This window comes from Lichenostomus cassidix, chromosome 5 (genome assembly GCF_008360975.1).
Source record: "Lichenostomus cassidix isolate B80296 chromosome 5, HeHo_3.0, whole genome shotgun sequence".
Taxonomy (NCBI): domain Eukaryota; kingdom Metazoa; phylum Chordata; class Aves; order Passeriformes; family Meliphagidae; genus Lichenostomus; species Lichenostomus cassidix.
In genome coordinates, this window is record NC_139486.1 from 54,259,625 (window position 1) to 54,282,225 (window position 22,601).

Sequence of the window (22,601 nt, forward strand, 5' to 3'; positions counted from 1 at the left end):
CTGTATTTTTTTTGTCACTATATTTATATTAGTAGACTCAGAGGTACTAAGACCTGAACTAAACTTTGATATTTTTTCAGAAAATTATTACAAGAGCTTGATTTTGGAAATGTTTCTGATGCCTTGGTAGTGCTTTTACTGCACTGAAATGTAGCAAATATAAGCAAAGAACAAGACTCAAAGGAGTTCCCACCAGTGCAGTAACAGAATCAGAGCATGAGTCTTGAGTGAATTTGTTTCTTGGGTGGAGATAAGAGGTGAGACTGAAGTCCTCAGGGAATATGGCATAGTAGTCATGTCAATAATTTTTTCATCATAATGCCAATATTTCCATTTTTCTGAAATGAAACTGTTGCCTTCTGGACCAGGGTGATGCATCTTTGCTGGTCTTTTCAGTGAGATTGTCAGCAAGTCATAAGCACTGCTAATGATATTCCATGTTCTGTGACAATCTGTCCATTAGGAGCTTTTTAAGACACTCATCTCTTCACACTTGAGCTGTTGAAAAGCCATCAGTATGGGAGAACAATTTCTGTTCTGTGCCCTAATCAGTCTGGATTTGAATCAGTGGCTTACAAATGAAAGAGTCTGTGTTGTCTTACCAGCTTCCTGCGCTGTTTGATTATCCTGAGAAGATATTTTCCACTTGGGCAGAAGAGAACATTAAAAGAAGACATAGCAGAATTTGTAAAGAGTGAGTTTGAAAGGAAGATCCATATATAATGAGATAGGTATTATGTTTCTTCTCTGATTGGGAAAAACCCCCACATTTTTCCTGGAAAAAGAAAGCCAGAAGTGCACTGACATAGCATCCTCACAGACTTCATCTTCTAAATAACATAGTCGCAATTCACCAGGCAATATTGGGTGATGAAACTGGGAATTAGCTCAGTGCTTGATTCAGTCTCCACACTGAGCATCACCCTTGCATTCACACTTGAGGAATGAACATTGACAGCAAATGGCCTTTAAAAGCAAAATAAACTGTAGGCATTTTTCTGCAAGCAGGGAAATAGGGGCTAATGGAAATACACAGGTGGTGTGCATATTATTACGATATATACGTGCAGAAATGCCCATAATTCCTGGGAGACTTTTTCAAAACTTTAGTCACAATTCCCATCATGCTTTCTGGGGTTATTTCCACTTTGGCCAGGTCCTGTATATAGAAATGGCAATGTGCCACGAGGGAATGTGTCCCATTCCCTTGGGACCAGGGAACCCTGGAGCAGTTAAGCAACAGGCAGCACTGTGCAGGCATCCAGTAGAATGGGCTTCAGTGCTGAAAGCACAGCTAAATATAACAGTTGTAAAGGATATGATGTTCCTAGTAACTAAATAACACTTTAAAAATTGATTTATTGAGTCAATCAATAAAATTCTATTGTAGTCAACAGGAATGTCTGTTCTTGTGACAGCCTGACTGCTTTTTTTGAGAGCCTGAATATCCTGTTTATTATTAACCAGATATGGAATTTTTTGCCCAGTGCCCATATGTTGCTCCTAAAGCTCTTTGCTAAAACACTATTTCTATAAAGGAAATATTTTATGATTATCATATTAATGGTGAGCTTTAATGCTGTGTTAGTATTATTGTGAGGGAGCTGTAGAAATTTGCTGAAGTAAATGAAAAATATTAATTTGGTTTTTTTCTCTCCCTAGCTATAGAAAAAAAATATTAGGTCTGTAAAGCAAGGGGACTTCTTCAGAGTAGGTGATCCACAGTACTGTGGCTGTACAGCAAGTACACTTTTGACAAGCAATTAACAGCAGCTAATAGATGGAAATGGTATTTTTCATTTTGGATTCATAGGATAAGCCCATTGTGCATCACAGTTTCCAAGAAGTGAGTTTTTTTCCATGTAACAACATAACTGTTTGAACTGTGAAACAGAATTCATTGCAGTGGCAGCAGCACAGAAATGCTTTGTGTTTCAAATTCTGCTAGCAAGACCTCAGAAGGTCCTTTTTATAGCTAATGCTGGCAGGCAGGTGGGCTCCTGCTCCAGGGGACTTCTGAGCATGGGATGGGGCAGTGTTGGTGAGATTCAGGTGTGGGTAGTGCTGGTTAATCCTCCTGGTGTCACAGTGTAGATGTCTCCAGCTGACTCACCTGTTTTACTGTGCAGCAGGACGCTCACCCTGGGAGGCAGCTGGGGCCAAAAGAGGATTTGTGAGTCCTGACAACTGAACAAATGTCCAATAATGAGACTGCTCTCACACCAGACCTCTGCCCCCTTGGTCTGCTGCTGAGCTGGGAAGCCACTTTATGTCAACACAGGCAAACGGGAGATGGCAGATAGCCTATGTCCATTTGTTGGCAGGGACCTGAAAGCGTTTGAATGTGGATTTTTAACCTCTCCCTTTCCTGTCAGACAGTCGTGTCACCCACGTGGGCTTCAAGATAGGTGCTGAGCCTGGCAGGCTTGCTATGTCTGTGTGTGGTTTGGTCCCTGACACAGCTTGTATGATTTCTTTAGCAACAGGCAGCTGGGTTGCCTCAGTTCAGAGCTTTAGGAATGAATTGGAAATTGTTGTTCCCTGTAACTTTGAAATAAAATCCCCATTTTCTTTTCCCAAGCTGTGAGCTACCAGGAGCAAACTTCTGTCTTGCCAGATTTCTCACACACCGGTCCCTTCAAAGCCAACAAGTGAGACTGCAGAGAAAGGCTTTGCTCCTGTTATCTTTGTTAAACATTAATGGCAGTTTCCTCCCCTTAAGCATACAAAGGGACAGAGGTTTGACAAACGCTCTCAGTGTGTCATTTGCTGCTTGACAAGTGAAGCAGGCAGCGTTCAGGGAGCACAGAGGCTACAGCAAAGCACACGGGACTGAGAATTCCTACGTCTCCATCCTGCATGTTTCCAGGAGGGAAGAGCTTCTGAGTAAGTCTGGGTCAGCTGAAGCCATTGCAGTGGTGGGCAGTTTTGTGCTTGTCAGAGGCATGAGAGCAGGAGACTAAATACAGCAGAGGTGAAGAGCATGAAGTGCCATAGCATTGAATTCCTTGAATGTCTTTTCCCATAACCAATTTTGCAGGAGATGAACTGTCTACTCATAGGCAGGAGGAACTCAATACCACTCTTCTGCTTACTGAAGATGCTATAGGAATAGCTTTAATTTCCAGGGGTGTAGGACAAATGACTTTGTGGAACTAAAACTCATTTTTACACCCCTTCTCTTCCCCTCCCTCTACCTTTCTGGCTCTCAGTACCTCATCTCTCTAAGGCTAAATGCCTGTTTCTTGTCTGATGGGATTCCATTTTTTCTACTTTAATTGTTAAGGGTGTTTTTAAAGTTACTCAGCAGTAGTCATATCCATGCTAAGTTTAATTTGTTTTCATTGTATAAAAAGTGTTTGTCCATTAGAGAGAGACCATAGTTGTTTATACTTAGGCTGAATATGCCTTACAATGAATGTATTCTTCTAACTGCTGAGGTGGAAACACAGTGTTAAATGCAGTGCTGCTGGCACACTTTTGTGTGCTGTGTTGATTTTGATGCCTAGTTTCTGGTTTTAGGGGTTTGTGGTATCTTTAATATGCTTTCTATGAAATGTACTGGCTGGGCTGTGAGGCAGCTTGCATTTCTTTCCCTCCATTGAATAAATAGCATAAGTCACACATTTGTGCTTTTCAGGAAAAAATCGGGTCAAGCTCTGTGAGGTTTGGAGGTTTGGATGTAACTTAGGGTCATAATCTGGACTTCAATTTACTGCTTTAAGTATTCATTATCTGAGACCCCATGGGTTACCAGAGGGAGTTTGTTGTTAGTGTTGTAGTCTGTAGGGACAAATATTTTCAGAGCTGATGAGCTTATAAATGTTGCCTGTTTTTTCTTGCTGCTGTATACAAAATGTTGGTATTGCCTCACTTCCACCATGACATTTTCACTTTCTTTATGCTTTGCCTGGTGCTACCTATGCAGCTTCCTGTAGGGACATGAAGCTTACATTTATCGTGGCAGGAAAGGATGTGTGACAGGGGAAACATCTTGCCTTTAGTTGCTCTATGTTAAACTTTAGTTGCCTTAAATTAGGTAAAACTTTCAGTTTAATGTGCAGCATTTCTGTGCATGTCAGTGGCCACAAAAAATATTCATTCTTAGGGTTATACTACATACAAATGCTCTCATAAGAAGCAAAAAGTGAAGTGAAAAGTTAATATGTATTGGCCAGCTCCGTATAGATCCTAGTAGGCCAACCAGGGGTGTAAAACTAAATCCACAGTTTTATAAGAAGCTGTGGTCTTGTGAGAATAAAATGCTTATAAAGGATATATAAATCCCCTGGATATTATCCTGATTCCAAATTTAGGCTTGAGATCCCACAGCTCTTGTAGGTGTGGTGCTGAAATCTGGTCTGGGAGGCTCATTTCAGCTGGATGAGTAATGGACACGTTTATGTTACCCTTGATCACGGTGAACAAAGTCATGGGGAGTGTCTTTCCCTGACCTAACTCTGCTCCTGTTGACAGTTATGGGCAGCAAAAAGCAGAGAGAAGCCAATGTCTGAATCTTTTGGAAAGTTTCCTTTAGATCATGTTTCTGAATATTGGTGTGCACAGTGCTCCAGCACTGACTGATTGTTCTTTTGTTAATATGCAGTGAAACTGAATTAGGGCCAGATGTAGCCCTCGGTCAAGTTAAATTTGGCCTTGTCTGGACTCCTAGGTAAATAAGTATGATAGCAACAAGCATTGCAAGTCACAGCTTGGCTTTTTTATTTTGCTTTTTTTCTTTTTTTCTCTTTCAGTTCATGTGTATATGCCAACAGATTGGGGAATAAATAAATAGATTAAAGAGGTTTTTTTTTTTTTTCAAAGCTCTGTTCAACTAAAAAAAGCCCAACAACTTTTGGCTGGCCAATTTTTTCATAAGATGCTCAGTAGTGGGTATGCCCAGCACATTTTCTCATTTTTCTGGCTTGTTTAGCTAGACAGAGTAGAATGAAGCATACAGTAACCAGTCAGATAGAGTAACCTAATATAATTTTCAGTGCAAAAGTTATTTAAACTGAAACTTTGTTTTTTGTAAGTGTGCATTTGCACCAGATCAATGCCTTAAATCTTCCTGCACTAACTTTTGCATCAGTTTGGATCTTTAGCAACTTTAGTAACTCTTGATTTGTGCTGACATAAGCCAGAAGAAAATCAAGCACTGGTTAATAGACTTTTAAAGGAAGTGAAAGAAAAAAAAATTCCCTCATAAATTCAAGTCAAGTATATAATTTCTTAATCTGTACAAATCCATTGTATTGGCCAAGGCCAAGCCCATCAGCAACAGTGGCAGTGCCTCTAGGATGACGTATTTAAGAAGGGAAAAAAGTTACTGTGCAGGAACAACTGCAGCCAGAGAAGAGAGGAGTGAGAATATGTGAAAGGAACAGCCCTGCAGGCACCAAGGTCAGTGGAATAGGAGGGGCAGGAGGTGCTCCAGGCACCAGAGCTGAGATTCCCCTGCAGCCTGTGGTGCAGCCCATGGTGAGGCAGCTGTGCCCCTGCAGCCCATGGAGGACCACGGGGATGCAGAGATCCACCTGCAGCCCATGGAGGACCCCATGCCAGAGCAGGTGGATGCCTGAAGGAGGCTGTGATCCCATGGGAAGCCCATGCTGGAGCACGCTCCTGGCAGGACCTGTGGACCCGTGGAGAAAGGAGCCCATGCTGGAGCAGGATTACTGGCAGGAGCTGTGATCTTGGGCTGGACCCACACTGGAACAGCCTATTCCTGAAGGACTGCACCCTGTGGAAGGGACCCACCTGGAACAGTTCATGAAGAGCTACAGCCATGGGAAGGACCCACCTTGGAGAAGTTTCTGGAGAACTGTCTCCCGTGGGAGACACCACATGCCGGAGCGAAGGAAGACGGTAACCATCTCCTGTGGGAGAGACCCCACGCCAGAGCATGGAGCAAGTATGTCTGTCTCCAGTGGGAGAGACCCCGTGCCAGAGAGAAGGAAGACTGTGACTATCTCCTGTGCGAGAGACCCCATGCCAGAGCATGGAGCAAGTGTGTCTGTCTCCAGTGGGAGAGACCCTGTGGGGGAGAGAAGGAAGACTGTGACTATCTCCTGTGGGAGAGACCCCATGCCAGAGCAAGGGCAGAGTGTAGTAACTGTCTCCAGTGGGAGTGATCCCATTCTGGTGCAGGGAAAAGGTGTGACTGTCTCCAGTGGGAATGATGCCATTCCAGAGCAGGGGAAAAGTGTGACTGTCTCCAATGGGAATGATCCAAATCCAGAGCAGGAGAAAAGTGTGACTGTCTCCAGTGGGAATGATCCCAATCCAGAGCAGGGGAAAGGTGTGACTGTCTCCAATGGGAATGATCCCATTCCAGAGCAGGGGAAAGGTGTGACTGTCTCTAATGGGAATGATCCCATTCCAGAGCAGGGGAAAAGTGTGACTGACTCCAATGGGAATGATCCCATTCTGGAGCAGGAGAAGGGTTTAATAACTGTCTCCACGGGAAGAGATCCCATTCCAGAGCAAGGGAAGAGTGTAACTGTCTCCAGTGGGAATGATTCCATTCTGGAGCAGGGGAAAAGTATGACTGTCTCCAGTGGGAGCGACCCCATTCCGGAGCGAGAGAAGAGTGTAACTGTCTCCAGAGGGAATAATTCCATTCTGGAGCAGGGGAAGAGTGTGAGAAGTCCTCTCCATGAGGAAAAAGGAGCAGCAGAAACACCGTGTGATGAACCGACCACAGCCCCTGTTCCCCATCGCTCTGAGCTGCTGCGGGAAAAGAGGTAGAGAAAATCAGGAGTAAAGTTGAGCTCAGGAAGAAGGGGGGAGGGTGAGGGAAAAGTGTTTTTAAGATTTGGGTTTATTTGTCATGATCCTACTCCGATTTGACTGGTATTTAACTAATCATTTTTTCCCCAGATGATGTGATGGTAATTGGTAAGGTATTTCTCCCTGTCCTTATCTCAACCCATGAGGTTTTTCTTATATTTTCTGTCCCCTGTCTGGCTCAGGAGGGGGAATGACAGAGCAGCTTTGGTGGGCACCTGGCATCCAGCTACATCTAGGCACACTGGAAAGTGTACCAAGGGTCATGTTTGTCATCATAGCTGGAATTTATTTTGCATTCCATAAGGTTGGATTCACTAAAGAAAATTATGATAAGAGAGGTCAGGGGTATAAACTTTGAAATCCTTCCTCTTTCAGATACAAGGTGCAGCCCTCAAAGATGAGGTTGCATACTCAATTAACGTTACCTTCTCTCTTCCTTGCTTTGGCACCTCCATGAGTCATCTTTTACTTATCAACTTCTCCCTCTCCTTTCTACTTTTTCAGGTGCCAAAAAAAAATTTCCTGAATTAGATTTCTTTCTTTTAGTTGTTAATATAAAAGAGAGATATTGTGTATGTGTGAGAGTTATTACTACTGCTCCAGTCCAGAGTGTGTTATGAATGTTGGGCTACTTCTTAGAAAAGAAAAAAAAAGTGTAACTTTTGGTAGGAAAATTGTTTTGCCTATCCAAAGGTTCCAATGAATGCCAGTGTATGGGAGAGAGACACCTTTTGAGGTGCAATTACATAACTAAGTGATTGGAAAGTTCACACAGGATGGTAATATGATTTATTATGTTGGCAAAATAGTCCAAGTTTGAGGCACAGAGACCTTTGGAGATCTAGGCAGGTAGAAATCCACCCTTCTAAGGGACAAAAGAGAGAGGGCAAAACTTATAAAAAAAAGTTAAAGATGTAGAACAAGGGCACATTTCTCTAGCTGTATCATGGTAAGAGTCATGCAGTAACAAACAAAAAGCTGTCAGACTGCTTTATCCATATTACAGAAACATGTACAAAAAGTGTCCTTCAGGGAACAGATAAATTTTTCTAGTATGGAGTGTGCTGGTTTTATGCCAAAGCTTCAGCTTTTTCCTTACAGAGGAGAAGGTTGCAGCAAGTTGAACTGAGTTGTTACAGTTGTCTTGGCAACAGGATGGCACCCAGCTGCTTGTCAGAGATGAGTCAGCCCCTCAGAGGTCTGAGCACTCCCTGGGCAAAGTTGGAGATGTGAATTAGTTCTTCTTTTCCCCTGCCTTGGGCAGTCCCCGTGACTTGTGAGCTACCATCCCAGTGCATGGCTCCAAGTGCCCAGCAGGGAGAGGGCTGGGGCTCATGGTCTGTTTGGACAGGTGACGTTGAGGCTCTTCTGGATTCACAGAGATAGTGCATGTGATTCTATTCTGCTGATATTTTAAAAGTTATTTTATTTTGTTTTGCTTTTTATTTTCTATGCAGTTTAGTAACTCCAGAAGCAGCACAGACATTCTCAGATCTTTTCAATCACTTTGGTGTTATCCTATCTGATACTCTAGTTTCTCCAGATGCCTCAGGCGTCAGACTTGATGGATTGTGATACTGGTAGTTGAAATGATGGCAGAAATTAAGAATGTCTGTTTTATAGCAGACAGATGGACAATGGATTTAGGTTTTATAACCCACTATTCTAGGATGCTTTCTCACATGTTAAATAAACTAATTTGCAAAACTGGGCAAAAGAAACCTCTACAGGAAGATCTCACTGGACAGTGGCAGCACATTGGGGACCACAGCTATGCTGGTGGGACTGGAAGGAAAATGTGGATACCGATAGGAAAGGCAAATAAAATATTTTATATTTATTCTGAAACAAACTCCGCTGAGTGGATGAGATTAAGAAAGTTTGTTAGGGATGGGATGGAGTCCTGAATTCCTATTTTATTTCTGTCTCTGTTAGATAGTTATACTTGAGTCTATTTGATGAGGTTTTGCATGACCTAGAAGTTGATTTATATGTGAAGCAGGGAAAGCAGACTTGTCTGTATTCTGGATTAATGTGCAGCCAGGATTTAGGACTTTTTGACTTCCTGATCTGTTCTTTTCTCTTTGGGTATGGAGTATTTCAGTAAAGTATAAAGTGACCTTGTAAGACTTTCTGACTTGTCAGAGCAGAAGAGGGATGAGCCTATTTTACAACAACTTTTCCAAACCAGAATTCCAGATTTGGAGGTTGCCAAACCCAGAATGCCCTCAGATACTTTGAAAACTAAGCATCACAATTCAGAAAAATGATTTTTAACCCTTCCCAAATTGTGTGCATGTGAGCAGAGAAAACTCGGAAAGCTTTGGCGGAAGTAGTTCCACAGAATTTATTGCTTTGATATTCCAGGACAGATGAGCAAGCATGTTGAAATATCACCTGTGCTTTGAAAAAGCAAAGTTGAGAGCCTCCATGTGCACTGGGGTTTTGAACAGTTAGCATGTTTAGACATGCTGCTAAAGAACAAGTTTCAAGGACTGGCAGTTCTTAAATAGACAAATGAAGGTTTGTGCTTTCTGCCTGCTTTAAGAAAAGGCCATCACTTTCTGTGTTGCCACTTCCTCTTAAGAAATCAGGTGAGACTAAAACATGCTGAGCCAATTCCAGAACAATAAAAATAGTGGAGCTGTAACAGTGGAAATATCTGTTGCATAAATTATTATTCAGAACATGTTACGGGAAAAGAGTAAGTGCAAGGGAGGCTTCCCTTTTTTAACTTTTAATCATATGTTTTCATGAGAAAATAAAAGATGGTCCTATGGAAACCAGTGCACTGTACTTTGGTGGAAAAGAGAGAATGGCTTACTCTGATACTTCAGCTCTTGCTTTTTGTTTTTTTCACAGTTGGCTTCTGATCCCTGTGATGGAAAGAACAGCCCAGGCTCATTGGTATTCTTTGCCTTAGCTAGTTATTTGTGTCTGAACAGAGGAGGTGAAAAAGGCTTAAACCTGGAATTATTTAAAGACCATCCTGCTCTTGCCTTGTAATAGAGCAGAAGACTGCCATAAATCTGGAGTGGCAGGGAATCTAGCCCTCTGAGTCTAGATAATTTCACAATTTCCTGTTATCTTCTTCCCCCTTACTTGGCAAAGACACCTAGTGCATGTTGATTGATGGTGTTTTATTTTACAGTCATTCCTCATGGTCAGATTTGTCTTGCTGTTTTGGCTTTTCAGATCCAGTCTAACTCAAGTATTTGGGATCTGACTCATCAACTTTGATTTCTTTGCCCTTCTTTTGTACAGTGGCGGAGCATAGTTGCCACCTCATGTAATTTACTTTGGCAGAATGACTCCTGCATTTCTCTGGTGTAAATCAGCCTTTTTGCTTCTGAACCGTAAAACCACAGCTCAGCTGCAGTCAGCAGTGTACTTTTCTTCATGAACCAACTGCAAAAGCCCAGAACTCTGAGGGGTGTTAAACACAGGAATTCACCACAGCACCCCTGCAAATGCTTCCCACAATTGTTATCATTGAGTCAGTACTTCTTGGGAACACAGACACTGGAGCTGTTAAAGTTGCACACAGAGCTTGGTATTTTTTTAACTTTTGTTTCACAGTTCTGTCATTTTGGACTTAGTTCTGATATGGTTTCGTTTTTTGTTTAAATGGAAACGATCAAAATTCCTTGGGGAAGAAAAATTCAGAAGTACAAACAGGAAAGGAATTGGTGTTTCTATTTTTGTTCTGTCTTTAAACATTTTGTGATTTGTTGTCCACTTTATTGCCTCATTCTCTCTAAATGCTGGGACTTTTCTATCACAACATATGTTTGTGAGAGTGAGCCTATTTCAAACAGTCCTATAATGCATCAGTTTAGAAAGTACAAGTTTTTGCCTTGTTTTTGTCATAATCCCAAAGTCAAGAATAACAGGAGTATGTTATCTGGAATGCAGATTCTTGGGGATTTTTAGCCATATTCCTGGTGAGAGCTTAAAAATCATAAAGGGTCTGGTGCAAGAGGGTTTGTTCTGCTACCATTTACATTGTTTTTCTTTCCAAGAGAGAGGCAAGATACGACAAGTTGCATGACTTGCTCCATCACCAAGTTGAATCAGCTCAGAAACCACCTTACTAGTATGCGCCCAGCACTTGAGTGTGATAAGTTCACCTCCTTTATACACCATAAACTCCTACTTAGATTTAAGGTAATTAAATATAATCTGTAATTATCTACTTGAGTTATGTAGAGGATTAAACTGCTGTGTGCTGTGAGAGTGCAGAACATATTGTAACAGAAAAAATTACTGCCAAATGAAAGTAGACTTAAAATCAGTAGTGCAGGAGGTCTCTTTGCCTTGTCTTAATGTTCCCATAATGCTTTGAATTACTCTGCCTATTTACACCTGAAGAGGCCTGAGAGATTGCTGTACTGCAGTAGTGTGTTCAGTTTTTGTTTATGCAAAAGTATTGATTCTTACTGGGAGCTTTCCCAAGAGTGTCTGACAAAGGCAGAAGAGTTTTTATGTGCTCTGTTTGTTTGCTGGGTGATTTCCTGGCAGCACTGCCCTTGGGGAGTGTGAAAAATTACAAGGAGCTGTGGCTACTGAACCTCTGCAAGAATGCTTGTTCTGTCCAGGTCACAGAAAGAATGGGACATGAGCACCAATTCTAATTTGAGCTTCTGTTTATCTCTACATATTTTCTTTCCTCTGCCTGCTTTGTCAAATCAAGTGGAAGTTTGGTATAAATTAATATCGTAGTGAGCCATTACATCTGTTCTCAGCAGCAGTGCATCAAAATGTGTACAGTGCATGGAATGGTGATTGGTTCCAGTTAACAGGTGAGCAGGGTGTGCTTCCCTCTCCTTTTGCCTTGCTCTGGGAAGGATGGATTGCAGTATTTGCACTCAGAGTGGCTGGCAGTTGGTAGGTGAACATTTCTTAGCATCCTATCTTACAAAGTTCCAGAGAATTTCAAAGTTACATCCTCATGTACCTATCAGGGCAGCTTTAGTGTGTGTATTAAACATGAGCTTTTTGCCCAAGGAGAAATTTCTGCTGCTTTTGTCTCAGATCTCTTTAAATATTGGCTAGAGCAATGAGAAGTCTCTAGTGTTGTGCAGCAGGCCAAATCTACTCACATCCGAACTCACAGCCCTAGGGATGCAGCTGATTTTGATGTTACTGTTACCCTGAAACAAGTTCACTTGTCCTGACAAAATGTCACAATGCCCTGAGAAGAACCAGGGATAAGAAAACCCCCGTGAATAAAGTACTAAGAAAGCAATATTTTTCCTAACAAAAGTGGGGAGAAAGTCCTGAGGAGTAAAACTAGTGCTGGGAATCTTTGCATGAGCTCACCCAACATCAGTGTCACTGGGAAATTATGGGATCTCATCAACAGGAGCCCGGAAAACCCAGTACCTTTTTGTCAGCATGTTCCCTGTACTTTTTTCAGTAAATGGGCTCCCATGCATGAGCATGTTGAAGTGGGAAATTCCCTGGATCAGAGAGCCAAAATCTGGCTTACTATTCTCTATGTGTTGGTTTAAGAAGAGCAGATGGGATTTGCAAAACTGAAAAATTGCTGAGTGGCTTCTTCCAGTTTGCCTTTCCTCAGGACAGGATGATCTGTGGGGTCACTCCTGACACTTCAGGGAAACTAAAACACTGCTGCAGAGTCTGAGCTGCTTAGCTCAGAGGTCAGAGGAGGGCAGTGAGAGTTGGGAGTCCTGTAACTCTTTCAAGGCAAGTCACAAAAGCACTCTCCAGCCACTGTCACTGCCTGGTCTGACATGTAACCTACGATTTTTCTTGGTGTATATACAGTGTGTGGATCTTGGGTGCAAACACCTCAATAAATGCACATTCTGATTATCCATCTGAGTTCCAAAAGGCACAAAACCAGCTCTTGAGCCACCCTTCTGGCTGCCCCCTGTTGTTGCTGTTGAAAGCTATCTCATGAAGTGGGAACTTTCTCCACCCTCTTTTTATCCTCTTTTCTGGAGTTGATGTTTAGCATTGGAAGCAGGAAGGAGCTGTGCTTCTGCTCAACTGGATCAAAAGGCCAGACCCCCTGGTTTTAATACTAATTTTCTATTGCCCACTCTCAGAGTGGTTTCCAGGAATTAAATTCCTCCTCTTCTACACACAGCCAAATGTTAGCACCCACATTTTGCAAGAAGAAGATTGGTGTCTTTGTCCAAAATTTGAGACTTTTTAACTTTGGGGTCAGATAGAGGGTGAGAACTCAGGCACTTTTGGCAACAGGAGCTAGCCTTTCTCCATCCTTATAAATTTTTAGTAAAAGTCAGCCTTGCTAAAGGCTTCACAACGAGAACAGGAATTCCGTTTCTTCAGCTTTTGCCTTGTGGTGAGTAGGTTGAAAATTATCTCAAAGCAAATGCTTCTGTTTCCTTCTTGGTGCAGCTGAGATACAGCTCCACTGTTATCCAGTGGATCTGGTGAAAGGAAATGCCTTTACTAGAGAAAACAGTATGAATATTTGAGAGCAGCCCTCAAGAATTACAGTTTTTCTAAATTACAAGTTTTTTTTGTACGTTTGCGTGAGAAAAAGAGAAACTGGAAAGAAGAGGGTAAATCAGAATGTGAAGATCAGTTGCATCTACAGCTCAAAAATCCTACAGAGCATGACTGATATCATTAGTTTTCTCCTACTGTGGGTAACTGCTCATTTCTCAAGGAACAAGTCACATCAGCAAAGCTAAGCATTGTCTAGAGAGCTGGAAAGCACCTCTTGGATTCTGTCTGCTCTCCCTGGTGAGCAGCAATGATTCCCAGCAGAAAGGTGGTTTCAGGGTCTGTGACCTGTTTAGAGGACATCATAGACTGCTTGGCAGCCTTTGAGACTGCAATGCACAGCTGACTTGCCAGGGTTTGGGAACTGCACACCTATGGCTGCATGTTGGAAAAATGCCCTCAGGGAATCTGAGCAACTTATTAACAGTGTTTTTTGTGAAATGCTGATATTCTCAAAGAAATACCCTTGCTCAGAATGAAGGTATTGTTCAAGTGAACTTGTTAAGAAAGCTAAACTTGATTCCATAATCTCTATTTATGCTGTTTATACATGATATTTGGAAAGTTTATGCAATAATATGCATTATATGGTACTGCACTGTATCACTATGTACATAGAAAACTTAAAAGCATTTTGCTTTACAGTCTTTGTATGGAAGGTTGCAAGTTTCTTAATTATTATCTGTCCAGTAATACACATTTTAAAGCCTGTGGAACTATTGTGCCTTCAAGAGAATATTCTTCTAATGGAAACAGGTTTCTTGGGGAAGAATAGTTTTATTATCCACTTATCAGATTTTGGACTTGTTTTATTCTTTAATTGTGTTACTTACCAGCATCCTTTAGAGAACGCATGCTGAAACCATGGGGACAAAGCTTTGTTCTTCTTTTTTATGTTGAGTTAGTCCTACAGCTTCTCTCTGGATTAGTTAAATTTAGAGTGCAATGCAGTATAAACCGGAATCTTTTTCTTAACTGAGGTAACCCAAGTCCTTGAGAGCAAAGACCTCCAGAAGGCCTGGGTCTCTGCAGCCCTGGTTCTGCACAGTGGAAGTGAGTGGGAGTTTTGTAACTGAATTTGGGGGTTTTGAGATCGAGCCTTAATTGCAGATACCTTACTGGGACCCTGGGGTTTAAAAGAATAGCTCATATCTCGTAAGAAATGTTTTGCAACTTCTTCAGGTTATGCAAACTATGATTTTCCCCTTTTCCTCCTTTCCTGATGAATCACCAAACCTTTCCTGACAGTGGAAATAACTGAAAAGATATTGCTTAGCTTGTAAGGAGATAAAGGACTATGCCTATGGTATTTTCTGTGCAGTGTGTCAAAGGGAGAGAGAGCTTTCCATGATTCTGATTGTCAGCATATCCTTCACCTCTGCTGTCCCATTTTACTGGCCTTACTTCAGTCATTTGGTATTTTATTCTTGCTATTGTTGGTACAGATTAGACTCTAATAAATAAGTTGTAATATGCTAAGGCATTCCACGTAGCCTCTTCTGTCCTTATCCCATAGATGAATCCTGACAGTGGATTTAGCCAACATGCAGCTTCCAGGACTGCAGTGGAGTCTGTAGTATCTGGATGTAAAATACACTTCCAGTAGAGGCTGTAATCTTTAGATGTAAAATACACTTCCACTTGGTGATGCCTGTTTCCTTGGGAGAAATGCCAATGCAGCTCTGGGCAGGCATTATGACGTAAAAAAATTGGGAGAACAGGATCACATATCTAAGTTAAGGGCGTGTGTTAAGAATAATATAAAAATTTGACTTTGTGATATCAGCCTGAAGAGCTTGAGATGAGACAGGCAGAAATAATGAAGAATCAGGGTACCCCACCAAGCCTGAGGAGGCTGATTTAGGTTTCATCTTCAGGCACTATAAAGGTATGTCAGCCAAGGTAATTTCAGGTAATCCACTACAAACTCTGTTCTGTAACAGCCAGCCAAAGCCATTCACCATCTGTAATCTGCTTTTGATCTTCTGAGATCTCTTAAGACACCTGTCTGCAGCTGTATAGAATGGCAGGAAATTCATCTTCTAGGATGTAAAGAGCATATTCTGACATGCATCCTTTCTCTCCTGAAATGGGGAAGCTTTAAGCAGTTGTTGTAGGAGTATTCGCCATCATCTTTGACATGAGATCTCTTTTCCTTTGGGCATGTTTATCTTCCAAAATAATAAAGAAATAAGTCACCAAGCAATGCAACTTCTGTGACAGACTTGCTTGTCTCAAGCCTGTGAAAAAAGATGTGAGTTCCCTTTTGTGATGATCTGATTCTCTTTTTCTGACCAGAACTTTTCTCTTTTGTGATATTTTCGAGCTTTGATTGTGAAATGTAGGCAAATGGGATGAAATCTGATAATTTGGTTTGGGGTTTTGTCTGAAGGAGAAGAAAATATTTCCTGTGTCAAAGTAAATTTTTCAGAAATCACCCAGTGCTCTGGATTTTTTGATTAATGCACAGAACTTGGCACCTCTACTGTAGATATTGGCTGGCTGCTGGGAAGAAAACAATAGAGCAGCAGAGATCTTCTGAAACTCCTTTTGCTATAGTGCAGACATTTACTCCCTTGATTTCTTTTGGTCAAGCAGTTCTTTCATTTGGATCTTGTCTGTGTACAGGACAGCTGATAAACGGCTTGTCTACAGTCTTCACAGAGCATAAACTTAATTGCATATACAAGGCATTACTTTTGGGTCTTTCCTCTTTTTCCTGAACTGTTTGGAGCAGAAAGGAGTTAATGTTAAAGGAGCTGTGATTACTTCTGTTATGGTTTGTATGGATGGATTTTGGCAGGGTGGCAAACCCCCTTTTTTGACATGGTTTTGGCTTGATTTCCTTACTGCTGGCTCATCACTGATGACCAAATCATTAATCTGTTATTAAGTTTCCTTGTGTCTTTTTGTTCTGAAAAGTCTTTGCAACAATGTACAAACCTCCAGTAACAATAGTTGATTTTGCAAACCATGGCAAGAATTGGTTCCAAGGGTTTTTTCCAGGGTAACACTGAGATCTTTCTGTGTAGTTTATATTCTTCAACACCTAGTGTGGGCAGATTAATGTGTTTTCTCAGTGTGTAATATTCTTTTGATTAGAAATTACGTCTGTTTGATAAGGGGAATTTAGTCTGTTGGCCACAGCATCAGAATGAAGACAAACCAGGTCAACTCATCTGGAGGTGGTAGACACTTTTGAGGTAGTGGCTTGCTATGAGAACCTCAGCTGGCTTTAAGCTGGGGAAACTTGGAAAAGCTGGGGGTCAAACAGAGGTGAGAAACTTGTTTTGGATGTGTAAAGTGTCCTGTTCATGGCCCATCACTGACACCAGTTAAATGCTGCCACCTCCCACCCCCGACTCCGTGGCTGAATGGTCCTTGGTGTCTTAATGATGCTTTGGGGTGGTCTTCCAGCGTGGAGTCTAGGAACCAGAAGAAATTTGGCAAATAACTCCAGTTTCCTCAAGGATTTGATTTTTTCATTTCTTTCTGTTTCCAGGTGCCAGTCAGCCACCCCGCCACCTCTGCTGACCCCGCGAAGAAGCCCTGCCTACCCCCTCAGTGACAGCGAGGACTCCTCCCGCTCTACTGGGCTCTCCAAGGTCTCCAGCTCCAGGCTGTGCCTCAAGGACTGGAACAGCCGCACGTCCACACTGCGAAGCACCTCCACCAGCCCATCGGACACCGACTCCCCGAGCCACCCGCTCAAAGCCATCAGCGTGGGCGCTTTGGATAAAAGGCTGTCCGTGTTCAAGGCTGACCAAAAGGAGAGTCCAAACGAGGCTCAAGATGGGGAAGCAATAGGGAGCCATCCGCTCACCCGGAGCACTCTGTCCTTGGGCACTGCCACCAAATTGAGGACCCTCTCCGTCAGCAGGGTGAGCGTCCGCTCTCAGGCGCTGGACATCAGGCAGAAGATCACGCAATGGGAATGCCGCCGGGAGCTGTCGCCCAGGACGAGCGTGTGTGTGGACAAGAGGGATGCTGGGGAGAGGTCGGGCAGTGAGAGCTGCCCCAGTGTGCTGACCTCTCCCTGCAGCGACAAGACATTTGATTTCAAAGGGCTCAGAAGAATGAGCCGAACATTTTCTGAGTGCTCTTACCCGGAAACAGAGGAGGAGGAACTGCTGGACAGGGATTCCTGCCATCGGTTTGAAAAGAGACCAGGCAGGAGTGAACCTCCTTCTGCCACCTTCCTTAAGAGCCACGTGAGGAAAGAGTCCTCTGCAGTGCTCAACAGAATCCAGAAGATCGAGCAGGCACTGAAGGAGCAGTCGGGCAGAGGCCTCCCCCAGTTACCAAGTAGCTGCTACAGTGTTGACAAAGGGAGGAAAAAGTCTGGGACTCTGAGTACTGCGGAGGGACTGAGCGAAACCCTGAGCGATAGCAAAGGAGGGAGTGTTATTTTGGGGAGTGAACCAGAAACACCTCCTGAGGCTGAGAAAAGCAGTAAAACAAAACAGGGTGTTACTGCAAACTCAGCTGGCCCCAAACTGCTCCTGGAAAGCCCGGCGAACAGTGCCGTGAATCCTGTCCCCAAGCCCAAACGCACCTTTGAGTACGAGGCAGACAAATCCCACAAAAGCAAACCAAGCAATGGTCTACCTCCATCTCCCACAGCTGCTGCTCCTCCTCCCCTCCCGTCCACTCCTGCTCCCCCCGTCACCAGAAGGCAGAAGAAGGAGTCGCTCTTTCACAGAAAATCCCAGAACAGGTAAAAGTCAAGGAAATGTGCTCAGTTCTCCAAATAAATAAATAAATGGGCTGTATTTCTGTAGAAACAATATTTTATATTCTCCCTCTATGTCAAAAGCAGTGCTTTTTAACATTAAAAAGCTAGGAATTGCATGCAAGACAAGTGGTTTTTTTTCTGCTCTGATGGGATGCACTGGTACAATACCTTTGCATGCCTTCAGTTTTGGAGTTCTACAGTCTGCATTCTTTGAACCCTGAAAAAGACTCTAGGTTAGGTGTGCTAAAGGTTATCTAGTTCATTTCAGCACAAATACCCTGAATTGTGATTTTTAATGGACCATAATTTCATTACTGTCTGGTAGTGTGACCATAGCTGATCCCTCACAGCCTTTTCTTCCTGAAAAATGTACCTGCACTGGTTTTCTGTTTCCAAAGCTCATTACTGTAGCAGTTGTCAGTTTTATGCAGTATAGGTGATTTTATTTAATTCAGTGCTTAGGAATATTATCCTAAGTTGCTATCAACAGCTGTGGAAGATAAATGCTGAGAAAAGCGTTTTATCACAGAAATCCTTTATGTCATTCCTGAGTTAATGATGGGGAGAGTGTATGGCTACATTTCCCCAGCAATCTGTGGAGCTTGGCTTGTTTAAATCACATGATTCCTCCTGAGTTTTAGATATGGTAAAACTCATTTTGGTCATTGCTTAGGAAATGGTAGGCATAGTTGCTGCTAAGCATTCAAATTACAGCATTTGTAACAAGTTCACCTGTCTGTGCATGTGTATGATACACACCCTCCCTCGATATTCACTGATGAGATTTGCAAGGAGCTGCTAAACAGCATCTCAGATTCACACTATCACTTCAGTATCTGGCGCTTGATGTTGGCTCAATTATTAAAAGTTTATGTCAGCGCAACCTGACCTGAATTAGGCTGGGACAGGAAAAGGAGAAGAGGAGCCTTCAGATTCTAACCTTTTCTCTCAGGAGACACCTGCTTCTGAAAGATAAAACAGCTGTGCTGTTTCTCCCAGAAAGGCGTGGGGGGATGTGGAAAGTCAAGCTCTGATTACAAGTGCTTATCTTTGAGTCCTGGCAATAATCTCAGAGGAAGTAAATCTAGTTTTTAACAGGAATTTGTGAAGTAAAGCTGCCCTAATTTTGTTCAGCACAGCATTTGTGATGTGCAGAAGACAAACAATAATTTTTAAATGTTCTGGTGTAAATGATTGCGTTTACTGGAAAATTAGGGACAAGTCATCTAAGAACCACAGTATTTCATCACGATGAGTTTTTGAGATTGTTTTGAAGCTGCTTTTAAGAAGAGGCACAATTCTGCTTGCACCTGCTGTTTTGCAGGTTTAGTCTCCTGTCATAGTGGAGTTAGACAGCAGCACAGTTCAGCAGAGGAGCTTCAGGCCTCGGTTAGGGCTAGGGGATGCCAGCCCCCCCCCAAAAGCATTATTTATCAATTTAAGTTGTGATTAGTAGAGTATAAATTGTAGGACTAACAGGGTTCTCATGTGTATCTGATGATTCTTGCAAATCAGTTTGACATTTTCCTGGGTAGCTATCCATTCATTTGTAACAGCTTTACCCACTGTAGTTTAATATTAATTTTAATATTTTTAATATTAATTTCTCTGGATACACCTCTTGTTAAACATGATCTAAAATTCAAATCAACCTCCCAAAAATCTCAGGTTTTCTGTCTGACTTCAATGCTGGGTGGAAATCCTTTATAAAAATCTTAATTTTATTGTTTTTGCTGCTGTCCTTCCTTCATTTACAGAAAGGAGAATTCTGAGATTTACAGAGAACTTAAGACCATGCATGTAATCTAAGAATGACAGTATATGGTTGACAGATATTACTGGAGTCTCAGTATCTAAACTGTTCTCCTTTTGAGAACAGACATAACTCATTGCATCTACAGCTTGTAGCTGTGTGTTTCAGATTGACCATACATGTGGTTTGCACTCACTGGAACATCATGAGAATGGACTGAGGGTATTTATTTTCCCAGTACTTTGGTTGAAAGCACTGATTTTGGTGGCCAATTCAACGTTCTAGTCATATGGAGGAAGTCTCTCATGCTTGTCTGCTAGCAGAGATCCAGTCTGTATTCAGAGGATCTGGTGCCAACAGTAGCTTTAACATTTCAGATTGGTGTGAGCTGGGTGCTCCCTAGCAGCTGGAAATCCTCTGGCATGCACATGGTGCAGGAGAGGAGTGTCACAGGATGGGCTTGGGACACATAGACCACAGCTGAGTGTTGGTCCCCAAAGCCATTCCCATAAACCTATACAGTGTCACCACATCACAGCATTGCCTTGAAACCTACAGGAGCTGGATATTTAACTACTTTAGAAAGTCTCATTTAATACAGAGGTATGCCTGCAGTGTGTCAGCATCCTTTATAACTGTGAGTAGCTGTGGAGGAGCAGGTGTCTGGATCTGAAACTAAGAGGTTTTTTCTGCCACAATCCTGATATGCATAACTTGGATCTGGATATTCTGAAATTACGGAAAGGAGAGAGAGAAAGAAGGCGCCTGAGCCAGACCCACAAGTCTGCTCCAGGAGACAAATAGGAAATGCTCTAATCAAATGCAGTGTTTTGTACAATAGTCACTGTGTTACCTGTAGGGATGCTCGAGCCAATTCACAGGCCAAAGTGTCTCATGAGACTCTGTCACTGCCATATGGATATGCTGTAACATCTGCTTCACTCCAGCTGGGAAGAAGAAGAACAGGGGCTGATGGCAGGATGATTTATTATTAATCTAGTTTGGGACTCAGTGAGTGAAGTATGAGAACGAGCACAGTCCCTGCAAGCCTTGCAGCACCACGGGATTTAGGCTCTGACCTGAGCCCACTCTTCTCACCATTCCATCCTCACCAGTAAATCAATCCAGTCAATGCCAGCCCCTGCAAATTGTGGGCCTCCCAGCTTTACTGCCTCGGAGAACAAGTGCTGGGTACACTGGAGAGTGGGGACAACTTGGGCTCTTCTCTCTCCAGAACTGCTCAGCAGCAGTGGGGCAGGTGTGGGTAGGAGAAAAATTGTGTGGGTTCATCTGACCCAGCTGGTGCTCACCTTCCTGCCAGAAAGGCCAAACCTTCAGCCCCCAAGCCATGAGCCCAGGTCACTCATCCATTCCAGAGAGCACTAATTTCCTCAGTGCTTTCTCCTTTGCTGCCAGTGCTTGGCACAGGGTGTGCAAGGGAAATGGGTGACTTTCACACGAGTCAGCCTTTGGCATTTGACCTCTGTGCAGGAACACATCTGAAGGCTCAAGTCATGAGTGGTGTCATACTAAGGGCTACATCTCCCAGAGCAACCAGTGCAGGAATGCTTTTCTGAGACATATTTTTCTTGAAGAGAGAGTGCCACACGTTTCTGGGGCCTCTGAAAAGAGCAAAGTAATTTCTAATCTGAGGACTGTGCTGCTAATTTACTCTGTAAACTTGGAAAAATAGCACATATTTTCTTGGTATTTTCTTGTCTACTAGAGACTGCTGTGAGGGTCTGCTGAAAGCTAGTCCTTAAAGCATGATGTCTTTTTTTTTTTTTTTTGTACATTTTATATATATTTCTTAGCAAGCAAATGCTCATTTAAATGTCTGAATAATTTTGCAATCTGGTTACTAATTACTTTTTGTTTTAAACTTTAGAAAATCCTTTGAGTTTGAGGATGCCTCAAGTCTGCAATCCCTGTACCCTCCCTCCCCGACTGAAAATGGAACTGAGAGCCAGCATAAATTTGGATCCAAGAGCACTTTAGAAGAAAATGCCTATGAAGACATTGTAGGTAAGAAGCTGCTGCTGAACATGGGCTCACAGCAAGATGTTGAGTGGCTGTGGGGAGGCCATGTAGTGCTGAACACATGCCCTGTGCAGGAGCATTCAGTGCTGTCAGTAAAGAGAGATTAAATGGAGGCTGAATGGGTTTGATCCTTCAGTGCAAATGTAGCTCTCAGGCTGCAAGCAGGAAGTCTTGATTCTTTCAGACTTTACTGGGTAGTATTGGAAACAGACTCTTTGGTCAGCTTTTTGCCAATGCTTTTCAAGAACCAAATAGTTCTTTTTATCAAGGCCTTGGCTTGAAGCCTTGAGTGGTGTAAAAATGTAAAGAACAGAACCCGAGACAGTGTTTACAGGACTATCCAACAGCAAGATTAACCTCAGAGGCCTTGTGTGGTCAGCCTGAGCTTTTCAGGACTCCGGTGTGGACTGCCCCAAAGCAGTTGTTTGCAGCACTGTGCCTGGTCTCCTCCAAGTCTCAGTTGCTGGTTAAAGAAGAATTAATTTCCTTTAGCTATACAGCCATGGGGAATGCACAACAAAAAGCACTGTTTTGATTATGCTTCATAAGAAAAACATGTTTCTTTTGGTCTTAGAAGGAAATGTATGGCCTATGCATACATTCTTTTAACATCAAAAAAATGTTGTTATAATTACCGAAAATTGGGCAGCTTTTCAGAGCACAGATTTTCCACATAAGTGATGAATATCTGCATTGTTTTTAACTCTTTCAGTGTTATATTATTACAACAGATACAAAGGGGACTTCATTTTACTTTGGACAATGAATCTTTATATGCTG

At 42.5% G+C, this 22,601-nt stretch overlaps 1 protein-coding gene across 11 annotated transcripts in view; it reads left to right on the plus strand.

The window, feature by feature from the left end:
• The window catches only part of DENND2B (DENN domain containing 2B), a 152,854-nt gene that overhangs the window by 75,944 nt on the left and 54,309 nt on the right, over window positions 1–22,601 (plus strand). For 10 of the 11 annotated variants that reach the window (XM_085063170.1, XM_085063172.1, XM_085063174.1 and 7 more), the window contains 2 exons: window positions 16,796–18,010; window positions 21,670–21,806. In XM_085063170.1, the coding sequence (XP_084919296.1) occupies window positions 16,796–18,010; window positions 21,670–21,806 (1,352 nt within the window). Of the gene's footprint in view, window positions 1–5,380; window positions 6,747–16,795; window positions 18,011–21,669; window positions 21,807–22,601 lie in introns of those variants that run through there. The other variant, XM_085063164.1, reaches the window with a different exon arrangement.